This window comes from Hoplias malabaricus, chromosome 4, assembly GCF_029633855.1.
Source record: "Hoplias malabaricus isolate fHopMal1 chromosome 4, fHopMal1.hap1, whole genome shotgun sequence".
Taxonomy (NCBI): Eukaryota; Metazoa; Chordata; class Actinopteri; order Characiformes; family Erythrinidae; genus Hoplias; species Hoplias malabaricus.
In genome coordinates this window covers 5606913-5629485 of record NC_089803.1, presented here as the reverse complement: position 1 = coordinate 5629485, position 22573 = coordinate 5606913, and the positions used below count along the sequence as shown (strand labels likewise).

The 22573-nt window shown below is 42.2% G+C and overlaps 1 non-coding gene, 1 pseudogene and 1 gene segment (V, D, J or C); 1 reads left to right on the top strand and 2 right to left on the bottom strand.

Moving 5' to 3' along the window:
* Positions 1 to 299: 299 nt before the first annotated feature.
* LOC136694187 (Ig kappa chain b5 variant C region-like) lies at positions 300 to 2092 on the bottom strand. The segment is given in 3 exon segments: positions 300 to 616; positions 1540 to 1618; positions 2084 to 2092. Coding segments are annotated over 3 exon segments (405 nt in total).
* Positions 2093 to 2379: 287 nt separating this feature from the next.
* Positions 2380 to 3032, top strand: LOC136695741 (immunoglobulin kappa variable 4-1-like; annotated as a pseudogene).
* An 18451-nt stretch (positions 3033 to 21483) lies between these two features.
* LOC136695760 (U2 spliceosomal RNA) lies at positions 21484 to 21672 on the bottom strand. Its single transcript, XR_010802358.1, has one exon. It is a non-coding gene; the product is annotated as a U2 spliceosomal RNA (small nuclear RNA).
* Positions 21673 to 22573: the final 901 nt, after the last annotated feature.

Genomic DNA, 22573 nt, shown 5'->3' with positions numbered 1-22573 from the left:
TGATTCGTATGATTTGATTTTATTTTTGATGAAGAGTCAGAAAGCAGTGAAACATTGTGTTGATAAAGTTTTATTTTCACCAAAGAATAAAGCATTTGTGTTACAAGGGAAAGTGAATGACTAGACTTTAAGGCAGACAAATCATCCACAAACAGTGTAAGAGTGTATATATAGAGAGTGTAACTCTGTACTGAGCTGCTCCAGAAGCTGATGTGAAGATCTGAGCATTAATCAGAGACATGTTTGAACACACTGAAGATGAAGAGGAGCTCTATCAGCTCCAACACAGGTGTGGACCCTCACTGTCCAGTGCACTGATCTCTCTTCAGTGTTTCACTGACAGTAGTCTGGCCTCCTTTGGTGGCCTCACAGGTCACTGTCTTCTTCATCCACTCGTCCTCCTGGAGGGTCAGGGTGCTGCTCCAGCTGTAGAGGCCAGTGTCCTTCTGCAGAAGCCCAGGACTCTGACTAAACCCAGAGGTCAGAGGGTTTCCATCCACCTTCCAGCTCAGCTTCCAGTCTGAGGGGAAGCCCTTGTTGGCCAGACACACCAGTGTGGTCTCCTTCTGCCCCAGACTGGAGGAGGGCAAGACTGTGAGGGTGGGGCGGGTCGGAGCTAGGACACACACACACACACAAACACACAGTTTCATTTCCCTTATTTCTAACACAGCAAAAATGACTTCAGTGATGCAGTAAAAATCACACTCTAATTACAACCTTCAACTCAACCACTTTCACATATAAACTCATATTTACAATTACATTCAGAGGAGGATTTCAGTTTCATTAAATATTACAGAGTTTTCACTTACAAACATCTACAGAACATTATGATTTCACCAGGCGTCCCCAAACATTTGCATATAACTGTTTTTCTAACAGAGCAGAACTGAGTTCAGTGAAGCATTAAAATAACGCTCTAATTATAACCTTAAACTGAACCGCTTCAAATATGAACTAATATTTACAATTACATTAATAGATACATTTCATTCAGAATACTTTTAAAACTATTTCTTTCATTTAATTCATTATAATTGTAACATTACACACATCCCATGATGTGAAAGTTTAAAACATGATTTGATTTCCTCCAAAACAGTCAATAATCAATAACTAAATCAAGCTGCAGTCTCCATGTACTACGTCTTCAAAGCTTTAGAACAGAAAACACTGCTCATAATAACCTCCACATTGTGGCGTCCAGATGGAGACAGAACGGCTCTAATCACCCAACACTGACTCTACAATCCAGCTTTACATTTGATCTTTTTAAAAAGAAATGTCATCACTGAACACTTCACAGGAAACCTTTAGGAAATATTTGTATTTTAAAGAAAAGAAATCCAGTTCAGAAACAGGAGCTGGTGGTGAAACCTAAAGCTCCACACTCTCCACACTTCAGAGCAGTTCTAATTAAATACATTCACATTTGGATTATCATTTATTCAGAAGATCATCAAGTGCATCTCTACTGTTGTCCAGAATCATTTTAATTAAAGATTCCTTTTGAATAAAGAGTAAAAGTGGACTTACTTCCAACATCCAGTTTTGTTCCTCTACCAAAATTGACCCACAGTGATACAAACTCGTTTACTGGCCGTACAAAAACCTCCTGCTCTAAACACACCACTCTCTTCAGCCTTTACACACACTATTTCTGAACTGGAACACAATATTAATGGATTCTGCAGCTATTAATAATGGAAAACACCCCCAAACTGTAGAAGCTACAGATTCTCAACAAGGATTATTTTATAAACATTAAAATATCTAAACCCAGGACACACTTTGTTCTTTTGTATTTCCACAACAGACAAACACTTGATATAAAAGTATAAAACTACATGTAGAAACATGTTTTCATCTCAGATTCCAATTACAATCACAGATACAATCATATCAACTAATATTAAAACCAGATCCAATTAATGACAATAATAAAAACATGCTCCACTCTCTGTGTTGGTGATTATATGTTCACTTTCATCAGAAGTGTTCATAAATAATTCAATCAGTAAAAATTAGAGCTGCTGTTGAAAACTGTTCAACATTCATTAATAGTTTAAAAGATTCTTACTGTTATCATTGTGTTTCCTCCACCCAAAAGTCCTCCAGCCCTGATCCAGACAGATGGAGCCGCAGTAGCAGCTGCAGAAAACCTCAAATGAAAGGCAGAGACAGTTAGAGTTTAGGATTTTAAACATGAGACTCCACACTGAGCAGAAATGTTTGATCAAACAATATCAAATAAATATGATGATCTTTCCTCAGTGTTGTTAGAAAGATGATTTCCATAGAGAGGGTCCACTTTGCATCATGAGCCCATGCTTCAGTGCTCTGCTAGTGTTTATAGTCCTGTGAGTTTAACACTTCATGACTGAGAGCTGCTGCCCCACAAACTTCACCCACAGCAACCATGACTTTGGTCTCCATCTTCATCTGGACACTGGCGCTCTGGACGAGAGGTAACACACATGTTTTATGGAGATATTATAAATCTAATATGAGGATAATAGCTGTAATTTAAATATGTCTTTTGATTTCATTTGAAACAACTTCAATACAAGTAATTAAACTTAAAAAGAAATCCTAAACCCTACATAATTTAAATAATTTAATTATCTTAAAAAAAACATACAAAATATCTTTATTGTGATCATTTATTCATGTTACTAATAATTGATTTTCTTTTAGGATCCAGTGGTCAGGTGACTGTTACTCAGACTCCAGCAGTGAAAACTGTTTCTACAGGACAATCAGTCACCATCAACTGTAGAACCAGCTCTAATGTCTACACTGATTCTAATGGTGAACTTATGGCCTGGTATCAGCAGAAACCTGGTGAAGCTCCTAAACTCCTGATCTACTGGGCTAACAGGAGACAGTCAGGTATTTCAGATCATTTCAGTGGCAGTGGATCTGGATCTGACTTCACTCTGACCATCAGTAACGTCCAGACTGAAGATGCAGGAGATTATTACTGTCAGAGTTTCCATAGCATCACTGGTAGCTTGTTCACACAGTGAAATAGAGTCGTACAAAAACCTCCCTCAGTCAGAGACTGCACTGCTGCAGCTGCTGAGGGGGAGGATGATACACACAATAACACACTCTGTGGATGAGAAACACACACCTTACTAACACACACCTCCACACACAATAACACACTCTGTGGAGGAGAGACACACACCTCACTAACACACACCTCCACACACAATAACACACTCTGTGGAGGAGAGACACACACCTCACTAACACACACCTCCACACACACAATAACACACTCTGTGGAGGAGAGACACACACCTCACTAACACACACCTCCACACACAATAACACACTCTGTGGAGGAGAGACACACACCTCACTAACACACACCTCCACACACAATAACACACTCTGTGGAGGAGAGACACACACCTCACTAACACACACCTCCACACACAATAACACACTCTGTGGAGGAGAGACACACACCTCACTAACACACACCTCCACACACAATAACACTCTGTGGAGGAGAGACACACATCTCACTAACACACACCTCCACACACAATAACACACTCTGTGGAGGAGACACACACACCTCACTAACACACACCTCCACACACAATAACACACTCTGTGGAGGAGAGACACACACCTCACTAACACACACCTCCACACACAATAACACACTCTTGTACATTTTCAGACTCCCACTTAAAGGTGGCTAATGCCCGTTGGAGGCCAAGAGTCATCACTATAAATATGTCCAAAATCATTCATGGAACAAAATAATCATTTTTAAAAGTTTTCATCAGTCACAAAGCCATGCTGTGATCATGAACCAATCCTGCTCAGCTCCCCCACCACATTCAGTCCTCCATCGATGTCCTTTTCCTGTGAGAGCTAATTCAAGTGTAGTCTTAGTGTAAGTACTGTTTATTTTATGTAATGTCAGTGATATGGTGCTGTAATATTTTTTAGGGAGAGTCCAGTGTAATTGTCCAGCGGGGGCAGAAACATTACTGAATCTTGTAGCATTTTCACTGGTCATTAGGGTTCCACACAATGCAGTGCAAAGAAACCTGTTGTAATTCTTCAGATTTGTATTATTCCTCTGCAAAACATTCTGCCTTAAAACAAAACGTCCAATCCGTAAGACCTACAGACTTGACACTTGTTCAACAGCTAGTAAACCCTCCTGTTACTCAGGCGCAAAAAGCCTCCTGTTACTCAGCCTGATTGGCCTCAAGAGGACACTACACCAAAGGAAAATGCTTTCATTAAAAGATTTTCCACACCATGAAGCGATGGATCTTTCCCCTCTGTAATAGCTAGTTATGTATTTGTGCCAATATCTCAGCATCTACAATGCGTATCAAGTTGACATTTGGCATTCTGGTTCTGTGAGGAAGCCTACACATGGGAAATTAAGGACAACTAGATACAGGCAAAATTATTAATGTCACTGGCCAATCAAATTTCATCAGGTGTTTGACAGGCTTAACAATACCCAATCATCATGAAATTTGAACGGTATGTCCATGGGCACACTGTGTAAGAGCCTACATAGGTTTATGGTGATAGTCACAAGGGGCCGCAATTCATGTTTTTAACCAAAAATATGAAGATTAGCTTCATATCATCAGCTTTTACTCTCCTTAGTGTCTCACAACATTGCAAATGCAACTATTTTCAAAATGTGCATAGTCTTTTCTTAAAGGTCAAGTATGTGACAATGGAGCTTTTTCAAACAGATTTCTCTCAGATTCAGATTCAAATAGCTTTAAGGGCTTATTAGAACTATACTGCCAGAGCATTACGAGAAACAGTAACAGAAAATACAAGGAAAAATAAAGCAGCCAATAGTTACCAAATACGTGACATAAGTAGTGAATAAAAGCAATAATTAAAATAGAGGTTTTGGCAACATTTACAAATATGTATTTATCTATATACACCTTAATATGTTAATGTTTACCCAAGTTTAGTGCTAAGTAGTGAGGGGTGGGGTATGGTGAGGTGGGTGTTTGTCACTCAGGCAGTGATAGGGTCATGCCCACTGTGCAGCAAGTGCTGGGCGGGTCACCGTGTGTGTGTGTGTGTGTGTGTGTGTGTGTGTGTGTGTATGTGTGTGTGTGTGTGTGTGTGTGTGTGTGTGTGTGTGTGTGCGTGAGTGGGGCTGTGTGCCCATCTCCCAGGATTATTTCTAATTTCTGAAGGTCTGTGTGTGTGTGATAGTTTGGGATCAGCTGTTTATACCTGTGTGTATAGTGTTCTCTAGTTATTCTGAATGTCTGACCCTGAAGGAGGAAGTGCATCTGTGTCTCCACCTCTACACTCTCACGGTGACCACACACTCTCTCCTCTCTTGGCCAGGTACTTGGTCAGGATCCATTTCTGCTGTGGGTCGCTGACACTCTCTCTTTCTCTCACTCTCTACACTGAGTGATAAAAAGGACCACAACATAACATTATATCATTATGAACACCTCCTTGTTTATTCATTCACCGTTCATTAACTCAGCTCCACTGACCACAGGAGCAGTTTGTAGTTCTATTGTTATACACTGGAGTCCACCTCTTGATCTACATACTTTGATTGCTCTCTTTCACCCCAATGATCAATGGTCAGTACCCACACAGGGCATGTATGATTTGGGTGGTGGAGGTTTTAAATACCGCAGTGTCAGTGCTGGAATAAGAATAGTCCACCAACCAAGAACATCCAGCCAGCAGCATCTTGTGTCCACTGATGAAGGACTAGAGCATGACCAACACACACTGTGCAGCAGCAGATGAGCTACTGTCTCTGACTTTACAACGGCAATGTGGACCAACAAGGTGTGTGTTTAACAAAGCGGACAGTGAGTGGACACCGTGATTTAAAACTCCAGCATCACTGCTTTGTATGATCCACTCGTTTCACATTCATGATTCACACTCACAATATTCTCCAATTTATTCTGCTCCACTCTCTGCTTCTCAGCAAACGCTGAAGGAGGGGCCCACATAGAGATCACTCTCAGAAATGCTGCATATAAGAAAATACCCAATAACATTGCAAAGGTGAATAAAGCCTTGTACTTGCATATGTAAGCACAATTTACACACAGACTGTGAGGAGCCCGTAAATCACAGCTTGTGGCTACATTATGATGTGTTTCTCTGAGACTGAAATACATCAGTGCAAACTAATACATTCATCATGGACCTTACACATGATCTGTTCCTATAAACTTCTCAACTCCTAACAGCAGCAGTACCATGTTCTAAAATTAAAAACAGTGTCTGTTATCTCTAAACTAAACTCTGACACAGCAACAGGACACTTCTTCTGTGTTTGGTTATTTCTACCCACTCTGAGCCAGTCTTGGACAGACATTTGATCTGACCCCATCTCTCAGTTTATTCTCTAAGATTCACTCAGAGCTGTTTTAAGCTTTATCTTGGACACTGAAGGCTTTTCATATTCTGTAACATTGCTGTAGCACAGTGGTATCACCCATGAAAGACTTGATCACCACCTGCTGAACAATGAATTAACAAATGAAACACTAGGACTATGACACTGTGACAGTTCTCATCAGCACTAAGGAACTGAAACCAAGCTCCAAACAACTGAACTCTACACAGCATTTTACACACACCAGTAAAGAGAGAGAGAGAGAGAGAGAGAGAGAGAGAGAGAGAGAGAGAGAGAGAACGAGAGAGAGAGAGAGCAGTGAGGTGAAACTCAGATTTACATGAACAGTCCTGAGTCGTCCTCTTTCTCCCAGAATAGAGCAGCACCTTCACCAGATGTTCAGCTTCATTTAGTCAACTTGTCCGACTTGAAGGTTCTCAGACTTATGTAACAGTAAACCCATAAGCCATATGAGTCAACTCAGGTCAAATGTATTTTAATATCACTCCAATGACACAGTTTACAGTACACAGTGAAACGACACAACTTTCCTCCAGGACCGACAAACACAGAACATCTCACACAGGGCTAAAGTGCACGAGGGCAACATGTGCAACAACGCTAGATGCTAGAGGATTGCCTCATGACAATCATCTGGAACACTTCATGATGATGGGAGTGAGTGCATTGGGACAGTATTCACTGAGGCAGGACACAGGAGACATCTTTGACATGACAATGAAGCACATTGGGATGATGGCGCTGCTCTGGGAGGTGTTGAAGATGGTCAGTGAAGATATGTTAGCTGGTCTGCACATCCTCTGAACACTCAGCCATGAATGTAGTCTGCTCCAGCAGCTTTTCCTGGGTTCATTTTACATAGAGTTTTCCTCACATTAACTCTTCATTGGGAGGAGGGGTGGTCTTCCTCAGCATTGTGTCGTTCTGCACCTCAAACCATGTGTAGAATTTGTTCAGCGAATTGGGAAGGGAAGCATCACTGTCCAAATGGAGACAGAACTGCTCTAATCACCTAGCACTGATACAAACACACTCTTCAGCCTTTACACACACTATTTCTGAAGTAGAACAAATTATCAATGGATTCTGCAGCTATTAATAATGGAAAACACTTCCAAACTGCAGAAGCTACAGTTTCTTATAGATTCTTAAGAAGCTATAGATTCTTAAACATGCATTATAGTTTAACTCATAACTGCCAGTTCACCATAAAGCCAAACTGTGATCACATAGAACATTTTTTTCATGTTTCTTGCTGTAATCTGTAATTAATTTTGATTTGAAATTGCAATATAACAAACATCACAGCAACCATTTTCTAAACTTGTATTTGCACATTTTGTCCTTGAAAAGTGATCAGAGTGGGTCGTACACTATGTAACACAGGACAGGTGACATTTCCACTGTTAAAATGTTTGGAACACACCTTTTATTAACACAAATACCCTTTTAAAATAAGCATTTCTATGGTCTCTATGTATTCACCAATCACACAGTCATTCTGTAAATGAGGTCAAACAAACACAGATTCACACACTGTCACGTGACTGCATCCAGGGCGTTCAGTAAATGTCACTTAGGGACGTCATGATTTAAAATGAAGGTGTTGTTTAATTTCACTGTTGTGAAGAAGATGATGAAGAAGACTTTTTTGCTGACACCATTCTTTCGTTGTGAATAAAAAGGTTTTATTACAATGAACAGAACAGCAGTGAACAAGCACCAATGGACTGCTTGTTGAGAAGTTTAGTGTTACGACCTCAAATTAAATAAAAGTGATTTTATGAAGACCATTTGCACCAGCTATTCAGTGATGGTAAAGAAGAAGTAACAACTCCAGGGGTGAGACTAAAAAGAACTAAAAATAAACAAGATCAATTAAATCACCTTATTCCCAAAATAAAATTACAATAACTACCCATCCTCTGTACTCCAAAACCAGGAGAAAAGGTATCAAAAGTTAAAGCTAACACATGAGTACTCGACACAGATGGGTAGGTAGGACTGGTCTGGTCGGTGGAAGGACTGATGGCACAAATGTGAACACTGGAACAGCCTCTTCCTTCTGTCGTCATTTAGTGTATATTGTGTATACAATGTAGTGTTTCTATATGAATATATATAATATATATTTATATATTGTATTTGTAGCGTTTGACCTTATTCAAACTCGTTCTGATTACTGACGTTTGACTAATGATAATAATTGTTATTGTTATGATTGACTTAAATAACAAAAACATTAACAAGTAGTTAGAGAGTGAATACTGTCATCGCTACGTGAGTTCTTCAGGATTTTCAGATTTTAATGAACAGACTCCACACACTGTTATTTCAAATAATGGAAATATTTTATTAAAAGAAAAGAGACTATTTACTAGACATAGCACGACCTTAGGAATTCTCACTAGATCAACGCAGGTCAAACTGGTTCGAATTTAAAGATAGGCTAGGCAATATGACTTGACTAATGTGTTACTAAATGAGGTTTAATTAATGTATAAATTTATCAAGAGACTTAATTAGGCATCAGCTTCTGAAAAGTGAGTAAAGTTTGCTTGCTTACTCTTTTTGCCTTTTATCACCGAGCCGTCGGGTCCCGCAGTTTCAATCTCCGTTCTCCGGGTTTTTTCTTCTTATCCTTCCCGTGTCACTGAAGGTAGGCTTGCTGGAAAGGGGATTCCTTCCAGGTTGAGTCAGACACTCTTGGCCTTAGATGGTGTGACGTCAGTCGGGGGATTCCCTTCACGGAGAACTGCTGGCCTGGCTGGATTGTCCCCGGAGTGAAGGGGGCGTCTCAGAGTCGTTCGCTGGTTACTCGAGTCCCCAGAAGCGATGCCCTCAGAAGTCAGGGTATAACGCTAACATATCCGCTATCAACTAATCTCAGGGGTGGGATCTTATTCTGGCCAAAATAAGTTTCACCTGCTTTGATCAGTCGTGAGATTAAACTTAGATTGGGCGATAAAACATAAACACAATTAAACAAAGATTACTTAGAGTTACTCGACGTTACGTTGTAGTTTCTGTATCACACTGTTAACTAGCACAAGGCGTCCCTTGGAGCTGAGTGCGGTCTTTAGAGTCTCTGATGAGTCGTTCCGTCGGCATAAGGGAGAATGAAGAGCGTCTCGCTTGAAGAGAGCGCAACGTGAGAAGGTCGCTGGAGAGCGGAAGAAGAGCTCTGGGAAGAGCGGAAGCCAAGAGAGCGAAGAGCGGAAGCGAGAAGAGAGCAACGTGAGTCGGGCACTCTCTTTTCAGATGTGGCGCGGTCACGCCCATTTGGGAGGTATCCTTTCTTTGATTGGATCCTGGGTCTGAGGCTCACGTGACTTGTTTCACGTTTCAGAGAGAGAGAAAAGATTCACGTATACACAAAAATTACTTATACATACTTGTGATATAGCACAATGAGTGTCCTGGATTATTAATATCAAACATCTACGTATATATATCTTGGGTATTTTACGATTACATCCCACTACAATATTGTGCTAGAAGTCAGATACTAATTCGTTTTCCTAATCAGAGACAGAAACTTTCCTTCATGATTGAAACAGTAATACACATCACTTCATTAGTTGGTAGACATTCACCTGAGGACAACAGAGAGTGACATTCATACATATTGCATAAACACATTTATAAACATTCGATTAAGTTCTTTATGTATTTAGACGGCCGCAGGGCGAAACATGATTTCGCAACTGTCCACTTGGGGTCGCTGTTCCATGGGTCCATGCTGTTCGTCCAGTGCGGATGGGTTTTCAGGAGTTCAGGGCGAGGTCAATCCTGTTGGCCATCTGTGTGATCTTGCATACGATAAGGTTTCCCACCTTGATGCCGAGAGCCGTAAACTAGGTTCATTAATTCTGGTCTTCACCACTTTGTTTGATCTCCTTTTTGCCTAAAAGCATCATAAACTGGCTTGTTATCTTTAGAGGAGGGGGTCATAGACAGGCGTCCTTTGATGCAGACCTTAGGTGTGTGCGTGAGGGGGTGTGTGTGTGTTGGGGAGTGCAGAGTCTTTGAACACACGCAGTCTGTGGAATGTAGGGTTCTGTCCCAAAAAATACTTATTCAGAGTGGAGAGTCTTTTCATTCAGAACTTTTCATTTCTTTATTCGATCCATACTCCACTACAGTCATCTCTCCCACTTTTATCGTTGGAGGGCCACCTACTGCAACCAATCAGAATAGATCAGACTGAGATCTGGGAGGATGACAGAAAGAGAAAATATACAAAAAAATGCAGAGCTATTTCTACATTCTTTGAGCCCTTTTTATGATGAATATTCAAGTCAAAATCTTGTACCAACAAGGCCCATAGCATTAATCGTTAGTTTGAATTATACACGTGATTCAAATACACCAGAGGATTATGATCAGTATACACTACAACTGTGAAGGGGCTAGAACACAGATTAACTCAAAAATGTTGCAGAGCCATCAAAAGTGCATGAGCCTCCTTTTCAATTGTGCTGTAATTTAATTAATGTTTCACTATCTTCTTAGAAAAATAACACACAGGTTGCTGTAATCCCAGCTCAGTTTCCTGCAACAATACTGCTCCAAACCCAGTGTGACTAGCATCCACCTCTAGCTGAAACGGCAAAGTAAATTTTGGAGCAGTTAGCACAGGAACATGGCATAACAGTGCATTTATTGAATTAAAAGCATGTTCACAGTAAAGATGTCAGAGGTAATGCAACATCAGAAAATGTTTTACAAATATCATGATAATACCCAGCCATGCCAAGAAAATGATGTCCCACTTAGAACTTGGAATAGGAAATACCATGATGGCAGATATTTTTTAATCAATAGGACGCACCTGACCCTGTTAAACCTGTTTACCCATGTAGGTGATAGTAGCTTTTCCAAAGCCACATTTTGCAAGATTTAATGTGAGTGATGTGGCTTTTAAATGACCAAATACCATTTTTAACACTGCAACTTGTTCAGCCCAACTAGCACAATAAATCACCATCCAGATATGCTTCACAATTGCTTACACCAGCTAAAGCATAGTTTATTAATAACTGAAAAGAGGCAGGGGCATTCTTTAATCCAAAAGTCATCCGGACTAACACACACAGAAAACTGAGATGCACAGGGAGTGAGAGGAACTTGCCAATAATCTTTAAGAAGGTCTAATTGTGTTACAAATTGTGCTGAACCTATATTATCAACACAATCATCTATTCCTGGAAGTGGAAATGAATCTGAAACAGTAACAGCATTTTATTTCCTAAAATCTGTACAAAATCTAAATGTACCATCCAGCTTTGGCAGTAAAATACAGGGTGATCTCCAAGCACTTAAACTCTGGACCACAAAACTGTTTTTCAATGAATACTCCGTCTCCTCGCACATTATAGCACGTTTCAATGGATTAACATGATATGCATGTTGTTTGATTGGAGGATGGTTATTCATATCTATATCATTTGCAGTACAGTGGTTTGTGTTGGAATATCAGAGAAAAGAGCCACATGATCACCAATCAGTTAAATAATATCCTGTTGGGCTTCACTAGACAAATGCTTTAAATACTCTTCCAAATTTACCAAAATCTCAGAGTTTTGTAGTTGAGGACACACCAAAGGAGAATATTTTAAGGTTAAACCATCTATTTCAGGGCTATGTGTGGTAGGGGTTACTGATACAACAGAGGACATAGCAACACATTTGGTCTCTTCCCAAGGGATATAAAGTTTCAGTATGTTAACATGACAAACACGGAATTTACATCTTCATTCCGGAGTGTGTACAACATAATCCATCTCACTCAATTTTTTTTTTTCAATGTCATAAGGACCCATAAACTTAGCTTGTAGTGCAGAACCTGGAACGGCCAAAAAAGCTAAAACCTGATCCCCAGATTTAAATTGCCTACAACAAGATTTCTGATCATAGCTATTTTTCATTTTTTTCTGAGAGAGCAACAATATGTTCTTAGCCATGGAATAAGCTTGATGCAAGCATTATCGAAAATCACTAACATAATCCAGCATGTTTTTAGGACCTGCCTGGTCTGACTGATCAGCGAGAAATTGTTCTTTCAATAATCTCAAAGGTTCACGAAAAAGTGCACGAAAACAAGGTCAGAACGACTAAAACCTAAAGACCACGGAATCCCCTCATCCCAATCACAACCTGATTCCAGACAATATTTTCTGAGCATAGATTTCAAAGTTTGATGGAAACACTCAATCACTCCCTGGGACTCTGGATAGTAAGCACTTGATACATTATGTTTAATAGACAACTGTTCCAAAACTTGACAACACACACATGACATACAATTAGAACCTTGATCTGTTTGAATAAATAAACCAAAAGTTGAACAAAACCTTACTAAAGCCTTGATGATACCATTTGAATGTACGAGCACAATGGAAAATATTCTGGATAACATGTAGAAATGCACATCAACGTCAATAAACACTGATTTCCAGATTGTGTTTTAGATAGTAGCCCTACACAATCTAAAATTATTTGCTGAAACTCATTACAGGTACTGGATAAAGTGGAGCAGATGGAATACACTGGTTAGGCTTTTCTACCATTTGAGAGATATGGCATGAACTGCTAACATCAGACTTCAAACTCGGCCAATAAAAATACTTTACAATGTAGTTATATGTTTTCTTATGCCCAAATGAGTGGACAAACAATACTCATAAGCCAGACTAAAAATCTGTTCTCTATAAGCTTTAGGAACTACAACCTGATATGCATAATTCCAATCAAAATCACCTGAATTTGATGAGCACCATTTGTGCATCAATACACCACTATCCAAATAAAAAGCTGTAGAATGTTTATCAAGATGTTCCTTTAAAACTAAAAAAAATGTGTGTAAGAAATATAAGGAGCTGAAACAACAGTCATTGTCTCCGCACCGGCCTCTGCTTCCTTCACGCCCACAGCAACACCTGCGACCAACTCAGGGTCCCCCGGCAAAACCCGGTGCTCCATCAGCTGATGATACAAAAAAAAAAGCTTAATGTCATGTTTCTTTGAGGTTTCTCAGAATAAAAATATGATAATCATCAGCCACATAATGAGCACTCGCCCCTGAATTATTAACAGTTTTCTAAAGCTAACACACAGTACTCTACACAGATGGGTAGGTAGGACTGGTCTGGTCATTGGGAGGACTGATAGCACAAACACGATCATTGGAACAGCCTCTTCCTTCTGCCGTCATCTCTCCCCCTTTTATTGTTAGAGCGCCACCTGCTCTGGGAGGATGACAGAAAGAGAAAACACAAAAAAGGTAGAACATATGAGGGTTGTCACATTAGCCAATGCACTTCTGACTTCACCCCAAAGGCCACTTGTTTATATTAGTATTATTATATTAGAGATTATTACTGTGAGAGTTGGCATAGTATCAGTGGTAGCTGGGTGTTCACACAGTGAAATAGAGTTGTACAAAAACCTCCCTCAGTCAGAGACTGACTTGTTTAGGCCACTTGTTTATATAGGTTATCTTGTGTCTATATAAGGTAATGGTATAGTGTCTTGTTTACATTATTCCCTGCTCTGGGACTGAGGACACTAAAAGAATTATAGCTTCTCTCTAACTTTCAGGAACTTAACCTATACATTCCCTTCTAAGACATTTCTATGTGCTGCACACACTTAATAACATATGCATATAAAATATACGTCAAGGATAAAGCTGTATAAGGAAGTTTCCAGACCTCAAAATGTTTGTGACAAATATGTCACCATGGGTTCTTATGGGCTACAAGATTTGGCTACACTATTTCTAAGGTTTATTTTTAACAGTTAATTAACTTTTAGCATGCAGTTAACTCACTAATAATAAGGAAATAACCATAACCAACAAGAGTAACTCATCAGTTGTAGGCACTCACAAATCTGTAAAATGCTATGTATTTATTTAATATATTTTAAGTTTAAATATGTTATTAACTGTTTCTCTAGTAATGACCTACACATTTATGCTGTAATATTCAGTTCCAAGCAGACCTCAACTGTCTGGATATGGCATGCTGATCCTACAATATAAAAAGGTTAAATATTTAAATCCAGACTGGTCTAATGTGGTAGTCATTGCTAGTAAATGAACTCATCTGCAGTACTTGTACATGGTAGGATTAGTGTATATCCAGGCGTCCTGTTGATCAGAAGTCACTATAAACCATTTAAAAAAGAGCAGGTCAGGAAGTGTATAGTTATAAAGGGTGAATTAGTAAAACTGTAGTTATGGTCTTCTAAGATCTTTAATCAAATCAAATGTATTTGTATAGCACTTTTTATAACTGATGATGTCACAAAGCAGCTTCACAGATTTCCAGTAAGACAAAGATTTGACATGAAATGTAAAAAAACCCCTCCTCCTTGGATCACCACCTTAACGTGGTGGAGGGGTTTGCGTGCCTGCGTGAGCCTAGGAGCTATGTTGTCGGGGGCAATAGCCCCTGGTAGGGTCTCCCAAGGCAAATTGGTCCTAGGTGATGGGCCAGACAAAGAGTGATCCATAAAGACATGGATGAATAAGATAACAACGAGGACACAGCCTCCCTTGCCCGGAGCAGGGTTACCGGGGCCTCACCCTGGAGCCAGGCCTGGGGGAGGGGCTCCTTGGCGAGCGCCTGGTGGCCGGACTTTCACCTATGGGGTCCGGCCGGGCTTAGCCCGAAGGAAATACATGGGTCCACTCTCCCATGGGCCCACCACCTGTGGGAGAGGTAGTAATCCGGGTCTGGTGCATTGTGGATCGGGTGGCGGTCGGGGTCGGGGGCCCTGGCGTTCTGATCCTCGGTTACTGAAACTGGCTTTTGGAACATGGAACGTAACCTCTCTGGTGGGAAAAGAGCCTGAGCTGGTGCGCGAGGTTGAGAGGTACCGGCTAGATATAGTTGGGCTCACCTCGACACACAGTATGGGCTCTGGAACCAATCTCCTTGAGAGGGGCTGGATGCTCTTTCACTCTGGAGTTGCCCAGGGTGAGAGGCGTAAGGCAGGTGTGGGCTTACTCATAGCCCCCCAGCTTAGCGCCTGTACGTTGGGGTTTACCCCAGTGGACGAGAGGGTAATTTCCCTGCGCCTTCGGGTTGGGGAAAGGGCTCTGACTGTTGTTTGTGCTTATGCACCGAACAGCAGTTCAGAGTACCATGCCTTCTTGGGGACCCTAGAGGGAGTGCTGGAGAACACTCATTCTGGGGACTCCATTGTTCTGCTGGGGGACTTCAACGCTCACGTGGGTAATGACAGTGAGACCTGGAGGGGCGTGATTGGGAGGAACGGCCCCGCTGATCTGAACCCGAGTGGTGTTCAGTTATTGGATTTCTGTGCTCGTCACAGTTTGTCCATTACGAACACCATGTTCGAACATAAGGGTGTCCACAAGTACACCTGGCATCAGGACACCCTAGGCCGCATTTCGATGATCGACTTTATAGTCGTATCATCTGACCTGCGGCCATATGTTCTGGACACTCGGGTGAAGAGAGGCGCTGAGCTGTCAACTGATCACCACCTTGTGGTGAGTTGGATCAGATGGCGGGGGAGGATGCCGGACAGACCTGGCAGGCCCAAACGTGTGCTGAGGGTTTGCTGGGAACGTTTGGCAGAGGAACCTGTCAGAAAGATCTTCAACTCCCACATCCGGCAGAGCTTCGACTGCATCCCGGGGGAGGCTGGTGACATTGAGTCCGAGTGGGCCATGTTCCGGACCTCCATTGTTGAGGCGGCTGAACGGAGCTGTGGCTGCAAGGTTGTCGGTGCCTGTCGGGGTGGCAATCCCCGCACTCGGTGGTGGACACCCCGGGTGAGGGGGGCTATCAAGCTGAAGAAAGAGTCCTATCAAGCCTGGTTGGCTCAGGGGACTCCGGAGGCAGCCGACAGGTACCGGGGAGCCAAGCGGCTTGCGGCCTCGGCAGTCGCTGAGGCAAAAACTCGGGTGTGGGAGGAGCTTGGTGAGAACATGGAAAACGACTTTCGGTCGGCTCCAAGAAGTTTCTGGCAAACCGTCAGGCGACTCAGGAGGGGAAAGCAGTTTTCCACCAACACTGTATATGGTGGGGGTGGGGAACTGTTGACCTCGACTGGGGACGTCATCAGACGGTGGAAGGAATACTTCGAGGATCTTCTCAATCCCACCAGCACGTCTTCCGCAGAGGAAGCAGAGCTTGGGGACCCCGGGGGGGGCTCGTCTATCACTGGGGCTGAAGTGGCCAAGGTGGTAGGGAAACTCCTTGGCGGTAGGGCCCCGGGGGTGGATGAGGTTCACCCCGGGTTCCTCAAGGCTCTGGATGTTGTGGGGCTGTCCTGGTTGACACGTCTTTGCAACATCGCGTGGACATCGGGGGCAGTGCCTCTGGACTGGCAGACTGGGGTGGTGGTTCCCCTTTTCAAAAAGGGGGATCGGAGGGTGTGTTCCAACTATAGGGGGATCACACTCCTCAGCCTCCCCGGTAAGGTCTATGCGGGGGTACTGGAGAAGAGAGTCCGACTGATAGTTGAACCTCGGATCCAGGAGGAACAATGCGGATTCCGCCCCGGTCGTGGAACACAGGACCAGCTCTTTACCCTCGCTAGGATCCTGGAGGGTGCATGGGAGTTTGCTCAACCAGTCTACATGTGTTTTGTGGATCTGGAGAAGGCATTCGACCGTGTCCCTCGGGGTATTCTGTGGGGGGTGCTCAGGGAGTATGGGGTACTGGGCTCTTTGTTACGAGCTATCCAGTCCCTGTACAAACAGAGCAGGAGTCTGGTTCGTATGGCTGGCAGTAAATCTGACTGGTTTCCAGTCAGAGTTGGACTCCGTCAGGGCTGCCCGTTGTCACCGGTTCTGTTCATAATTTTTATGGACAGAATTTCTCGGCGTAGCCAAGTGGCGGAGGGTGTCCGGTTTGGTGGTCTCAGGATTCCATGTCTGCTTTTTGCAGATGATGTGGTCTTGTTGGCTTCATCGAGCCGGGACCTCCGGCTCTTGCTGGACCAGTTTGCAGCCGAGTGTGAAGCGGTAGGGATGAGGATCAGCACCTCCAAGTCCGAGTCCATGGTACTCAGCCGGAAAAGGGTGGAGTGCTCTCTCCAGGTTGGAAGTGAGATCCTGCCTCAAGTGGAGGAGTTTAAATACCTCGGGGTCTTGTTCACGAGTGAGGGAAAGATGGAGCGTGAGATTGACAGGCGGATCGGTGCAGCGTCAGCAGTAATGCGGGCTCTGTACCGGTCCGTTGTGGTGAAGAGAGAGCTGAGCAGAAAAGCAAAGCTCTCGATTTACCGTTCAATCTACGTCCCAACCCTCACCTATGGTCACGAGCTTTGGGTAGTGACCGAAAGAACGAGATCGCGGGTACAAGCGGCTGAAATGAGTTTTCTCCGCAGGATGTCTGGACTCTCCCTTAGAGACAGGGTTAGGAGCTCGGACATCCGGGAGAGACTCGGAGTGGAGCCGCTGCTCCTCCACGTCGAAAGGAGCCAGCTGAGATGGTTCGGGCATCTGGTTCGGATGCCTCCTGGACGCCTTCCTGGAGAGGTGTTCCGGGCATGTCCAACGGGGAGGAGGCCCCGGGGCAGACCAAGAACACGCTGGAGAGACTATATGTCTCGACTGGCCTGGGAACGCCTCGGTATACCCCCGGAGGAGCTAGAGTCGGTGGCTGGGGAGAGGGAGGTCTGGGTTTCTTTGCTCCGACTGCTTCCCCCGCGACCCGGACCCGGATAAGCGGTGGATAATGGATGGATGGATGGATGTAAAAAACCCCAAGTGAGCGAGGCCAGGGGCGACAGAGGCAAGGAAAAACTCCCTCAGCTGAGGAAGAAACCTTGGGAGGAACCAAGGCTCACAAGGGGTGGCCTATCCTCCTCTGGTCAATCTACTGGTGATAATAGTTAGGACTCTGTGAGGACTTCAGTGTAGGGGCAGCTTCAAGGCACTTGGTAGTTGCTGAAGTGTGGGCAGCTGGTCTGAAGCGTGGAGGAGGATCTCGACAGTCATCCATCAGTGTCCAGACGGACAGGTGGGCAGTCATTTACTCGGAAAAAGGTAAAGGGATGGAATTAGTTTTGAACTGTTTGGTGTTTGTACAGCAGAAAATGTGAACATGCGGCTAATGACTCCGGCAGATCTGACTATGACAGCTTTAACTAAAAGGAGAGAACCAGAAGGACACACAGACAGGAGCATCCTGAAACACTGGCATCCCTCCGCTCCACCGTCAACAAACCTGATCGCGTGAAGTGGCGGGACGACACCAACGTCTCAGTTTACTATAATTCCCTGTGTCCATGGACCCACCGGATCTGCCGCCTTTATCTATGGGGGAGCATTAACTACCAAAAGATAAACTAAACTAATGAGTTTTTAGCCTAGATTTGAAAATTGCGACTGTGTCTGAGTCCCGAACATTTTCTGGAAGATCATTCCAGAGGTGGGGGGCTTTATAAGAAAAGGCTCTTCCCCCAGCTGAGGCCTTCTGAATTCTGGGAACAATTAAAAAACAGTATTCTGTGATGTGAGTAAACGTGGAGGCTCATAATATGAAATAGTATCTAGAAGGTATTCAGGAGCGAGCCCGTGTAGAGCTTTATATGATAGTAACCGATAGGCAGCCAATGAAGTGATGATAGAACTGGGCTGATATGTTCAAATGTTCTAGTTTTAGTGAGGACCCTGGCTGCAGCATTTTGAACTAGTTGAAGTTTTCTTAAATTTATTTAATAAATACTTCATTAATGTAGGTTGCTCGTTATGAACTACTTCCTCAACATTAATAAGTGCTTATAATTCAGAATGTGTATATTCTAACTTAGCTTTGCAATTGCTAAATAAAGACATTTAGTCTAATTGCCAGTGACATTTGCATCATGAAGATAAAAGAAACTGCTGTAAACACACAATATGCTCCTTGATATCTACAATAATACTGAATATCATTTGCTGTTTAATAAATATCACTGTAATAAAGTGGTTACTCTGAATGTGTGTTTAGTTGCCAGTATTCAACACATTTTATTAATACATTTACAACAAGTTTATATGCTCTTTTTCAAATAATATTAATCTTAAATAAGTGACTGTTAACTGCTTGTTAATACACTGCTTGCTAATAGTTAATCAACCGTTAAGAATAGACCTTTAAAATAAAGTGTTATCAAAGATTTTTATTGTTATCATTGTTTCCTCAACCCAAATAAATATGATGATCTTTCCTCAGTGTTGTTAGAAAGATGATTTCCATAGAGAGGGTCCACTTTGCATCATGAGCCCATGCTTCAGTGCTCTGCTAGTGTTTATAGTCCTGTGAGTTTAACACTTCATGACTGAGAGCTGATGCCCCACAAACTTCACCCACAGCAACCATGACTTTGGTCTCCATCTTCATCTGGACACTGGCGCTCTGGACCAGAGGTGAGGAAAGCTGTTAATATTGTGATTGTTTTTATGTACATTTGAAGGCAACATTTTGTCTTTTAATGATATTTCCTTTATTTTTACCTCTGAAATACAATGTTTGTGTCCATTAATATCTAAATATTTATTTTTCCATTACAGATTCATTTGGAGATAAAATCCTGACACAGTCTCCAGGATCTCAGTCTGTTTCTCCAGGAGACACTGTTACTATCAGCTGTTGATCCAGTGAGAGTGTCAGCATCTGGCTTCACTGGTATCAACAGAAACCTGGAGAAGCTCCTAAACTCCTGATCTATAGCGCATCCACCCGTCAGTCTGGAGTCTCAGATCGTTTCAGTGGGAGTGGATCTGGTTCAGACTTTACTCTAAAAATCACTGGAGTAAAGCCTGAAGATGCAGGAGATTATTACTGTCAGCAGTATAACAGCTATCCACTCACACAGTGTTAGAGCGTCGTACAAATACCTCCTTCAGCTGTAGAGGAACTGCTCTGAGTCAGAAACACTCACTGATCTGTGAACAGCTGCTAAAGCTGCACTCAACTGGACTCATCAGCTCCAGAACACTACAGTAGTGAAGAGTGTTCTCTCTTTGGGGAGTTTTCCTCACTGTGGAACAGGGATTTACATCAGGAGATGGAGTATCTCACCAGGAGCAGATTAACACACTCAGCACATTACACACTTTACAACCAGTCTAAACACAGTGTATACACACTTTATACACACTATACACATTCAACATACAGTCTCCACACATTAATTACACACTTTACACAATTTGTTTACATAGTATTTTACTTTATTCACACAGTAAAATCACTACATTTGTTTCCAGTAGAACTTTAAAAGTTAAGTATAAAAAGGAAAGACTATGTCCCTGAACTCTAGTGTCTTGCTTAAGTCTATTTTGTGGATCAAGTCAGTTCTTCTAAAATTAGACCAGTTTAAACTACACAGAACTTCTGTAGAATATTAGAGAAATTTTTTTATTATTATTTTCTTATTCTTATTCTTCTTATTATTATTACTATTATTATTATTATTATTATTCCAAAACCTGCCCATCCATTTTTAAAGCCATTCTTGTGGGGTTCATTATCTTCATCATCTGTGTAAATATGTTCATCTTGACTCAGTCAAACTCAAGGTCAACACTCAGCACTGAATCTACAGCTAAACTCATTATCCAACAAGTAAAGGTTCTATTTTGGGGCTAAACATCTATTGGCAATTTACCAGAACCACAAACAATGCTAAAGAAGCACACGCACTGGACTATATTTATTTGTATTTACAGTGTGCAGTGTCAGTTATTCTCTCTGCCTCAGCATCATGTCTCTGGGCTGGGTCAAGCCACAGGACAACCTCTACATCTCAGGTAGTGTTCTCCATTGATTAGAAATGGACAAAGGATCCCAGTGGCTTGTTGAATCCAGCCTCTATATGAATCCACACCTACGTCGTCACATGCTGCATCCATTAACTGGAGAAGACTGTCCCAGGTACCGGGCAAATTAGCTGTGATTTAGAGGGAGGACACAGTGATGTTACTTCAAGCCCCCTGTCCCCAGTTCTCCTGATGTTTGTGGGAATCAAACCAGGGACAGTCCCAAGCCCACTTCTCTAACTATTACAGCATGGATGCCCCCAAGAGAAAGAAGTGCAGAGTTCCTGGAGTTTCTGTAATAACATGTAGATGAAAAGAGTGGATTTATCAAGCCCCTCTTCTGCCCTTTGCTCTAAAAATCAATTTATTTCATAATGATAATATAGAGGATGTATCAGATATTAAACTGAGAGAACTGATACTAAACTTGATCTTAGCTGAAAGGCAGAGTAGTGATGAACCTCCCACTGAAATGTAGCTGGTGCAATGTGGACAATATCAATCTAACACATAATCACACAGCCCTTCTGTGATCAGGCCCCTGTCCTGCTCAGCTCCCCCACTACATTCTGTCCTCCCCAGACATGTCCTTTTACTTAGAGTTAATAAAAGTGTGGTGTAAGTGTTATTTTATTGTTATTATAAATGTACAGTTACTGTGAGTGTCCTGTAAATTGAAATGTATATTTAGTGTTACTCTAGTGTTTCTCTTGGTGCAGTCTTAGGCAGAGTCCAGTGTTAGTGTAAGACCAGCAGGAGGCATTTTTACTGGTTGTTTAGTCTTTTTCACTGAGACAAAAAGACATCAGTGTAAAATAATACATTCATCATGGAGCTTAAACATCATCTGTTTCAATCACTTTCACAATGTGTGAGAGCAGCACCACCATTTTCTAAGATTCTGTTTCTGTTTTTCTTCAACTGAACTTTCTTAAATTACACACTGCTTCAATAGCAGAAGAAACCACTCAGGGTCTGATTATTTCCACCTGCTCTGAACCAGTCTTGGACAGACATTAGATCTGCTGGCATCTCCCATAGTGTATTCTCTAAGATTCACCCAAAACACTGTTACATTTAATTTTGAATAATTAACACTTTTCATATTCTGTAACATTGCTGTAACACAGCGGTGTCACCCACGAAAGACTTGATCATCACCTGCTGAACAATGAATTAACAAATGAAACACTAGGACTATGACACTGTGACAGTTCTCATCAGCACTAAGGAACTGAAACCAAGCTCCAAACAACTGAACTCAGCACTGCATTTTACATACACCAGTAAAGAGAGAGAGAGAGAGAGAGAGAGAGAGAGAGAGAGAGAGAGGGAAAGAGAGAGAGAGAGAGAGAGAG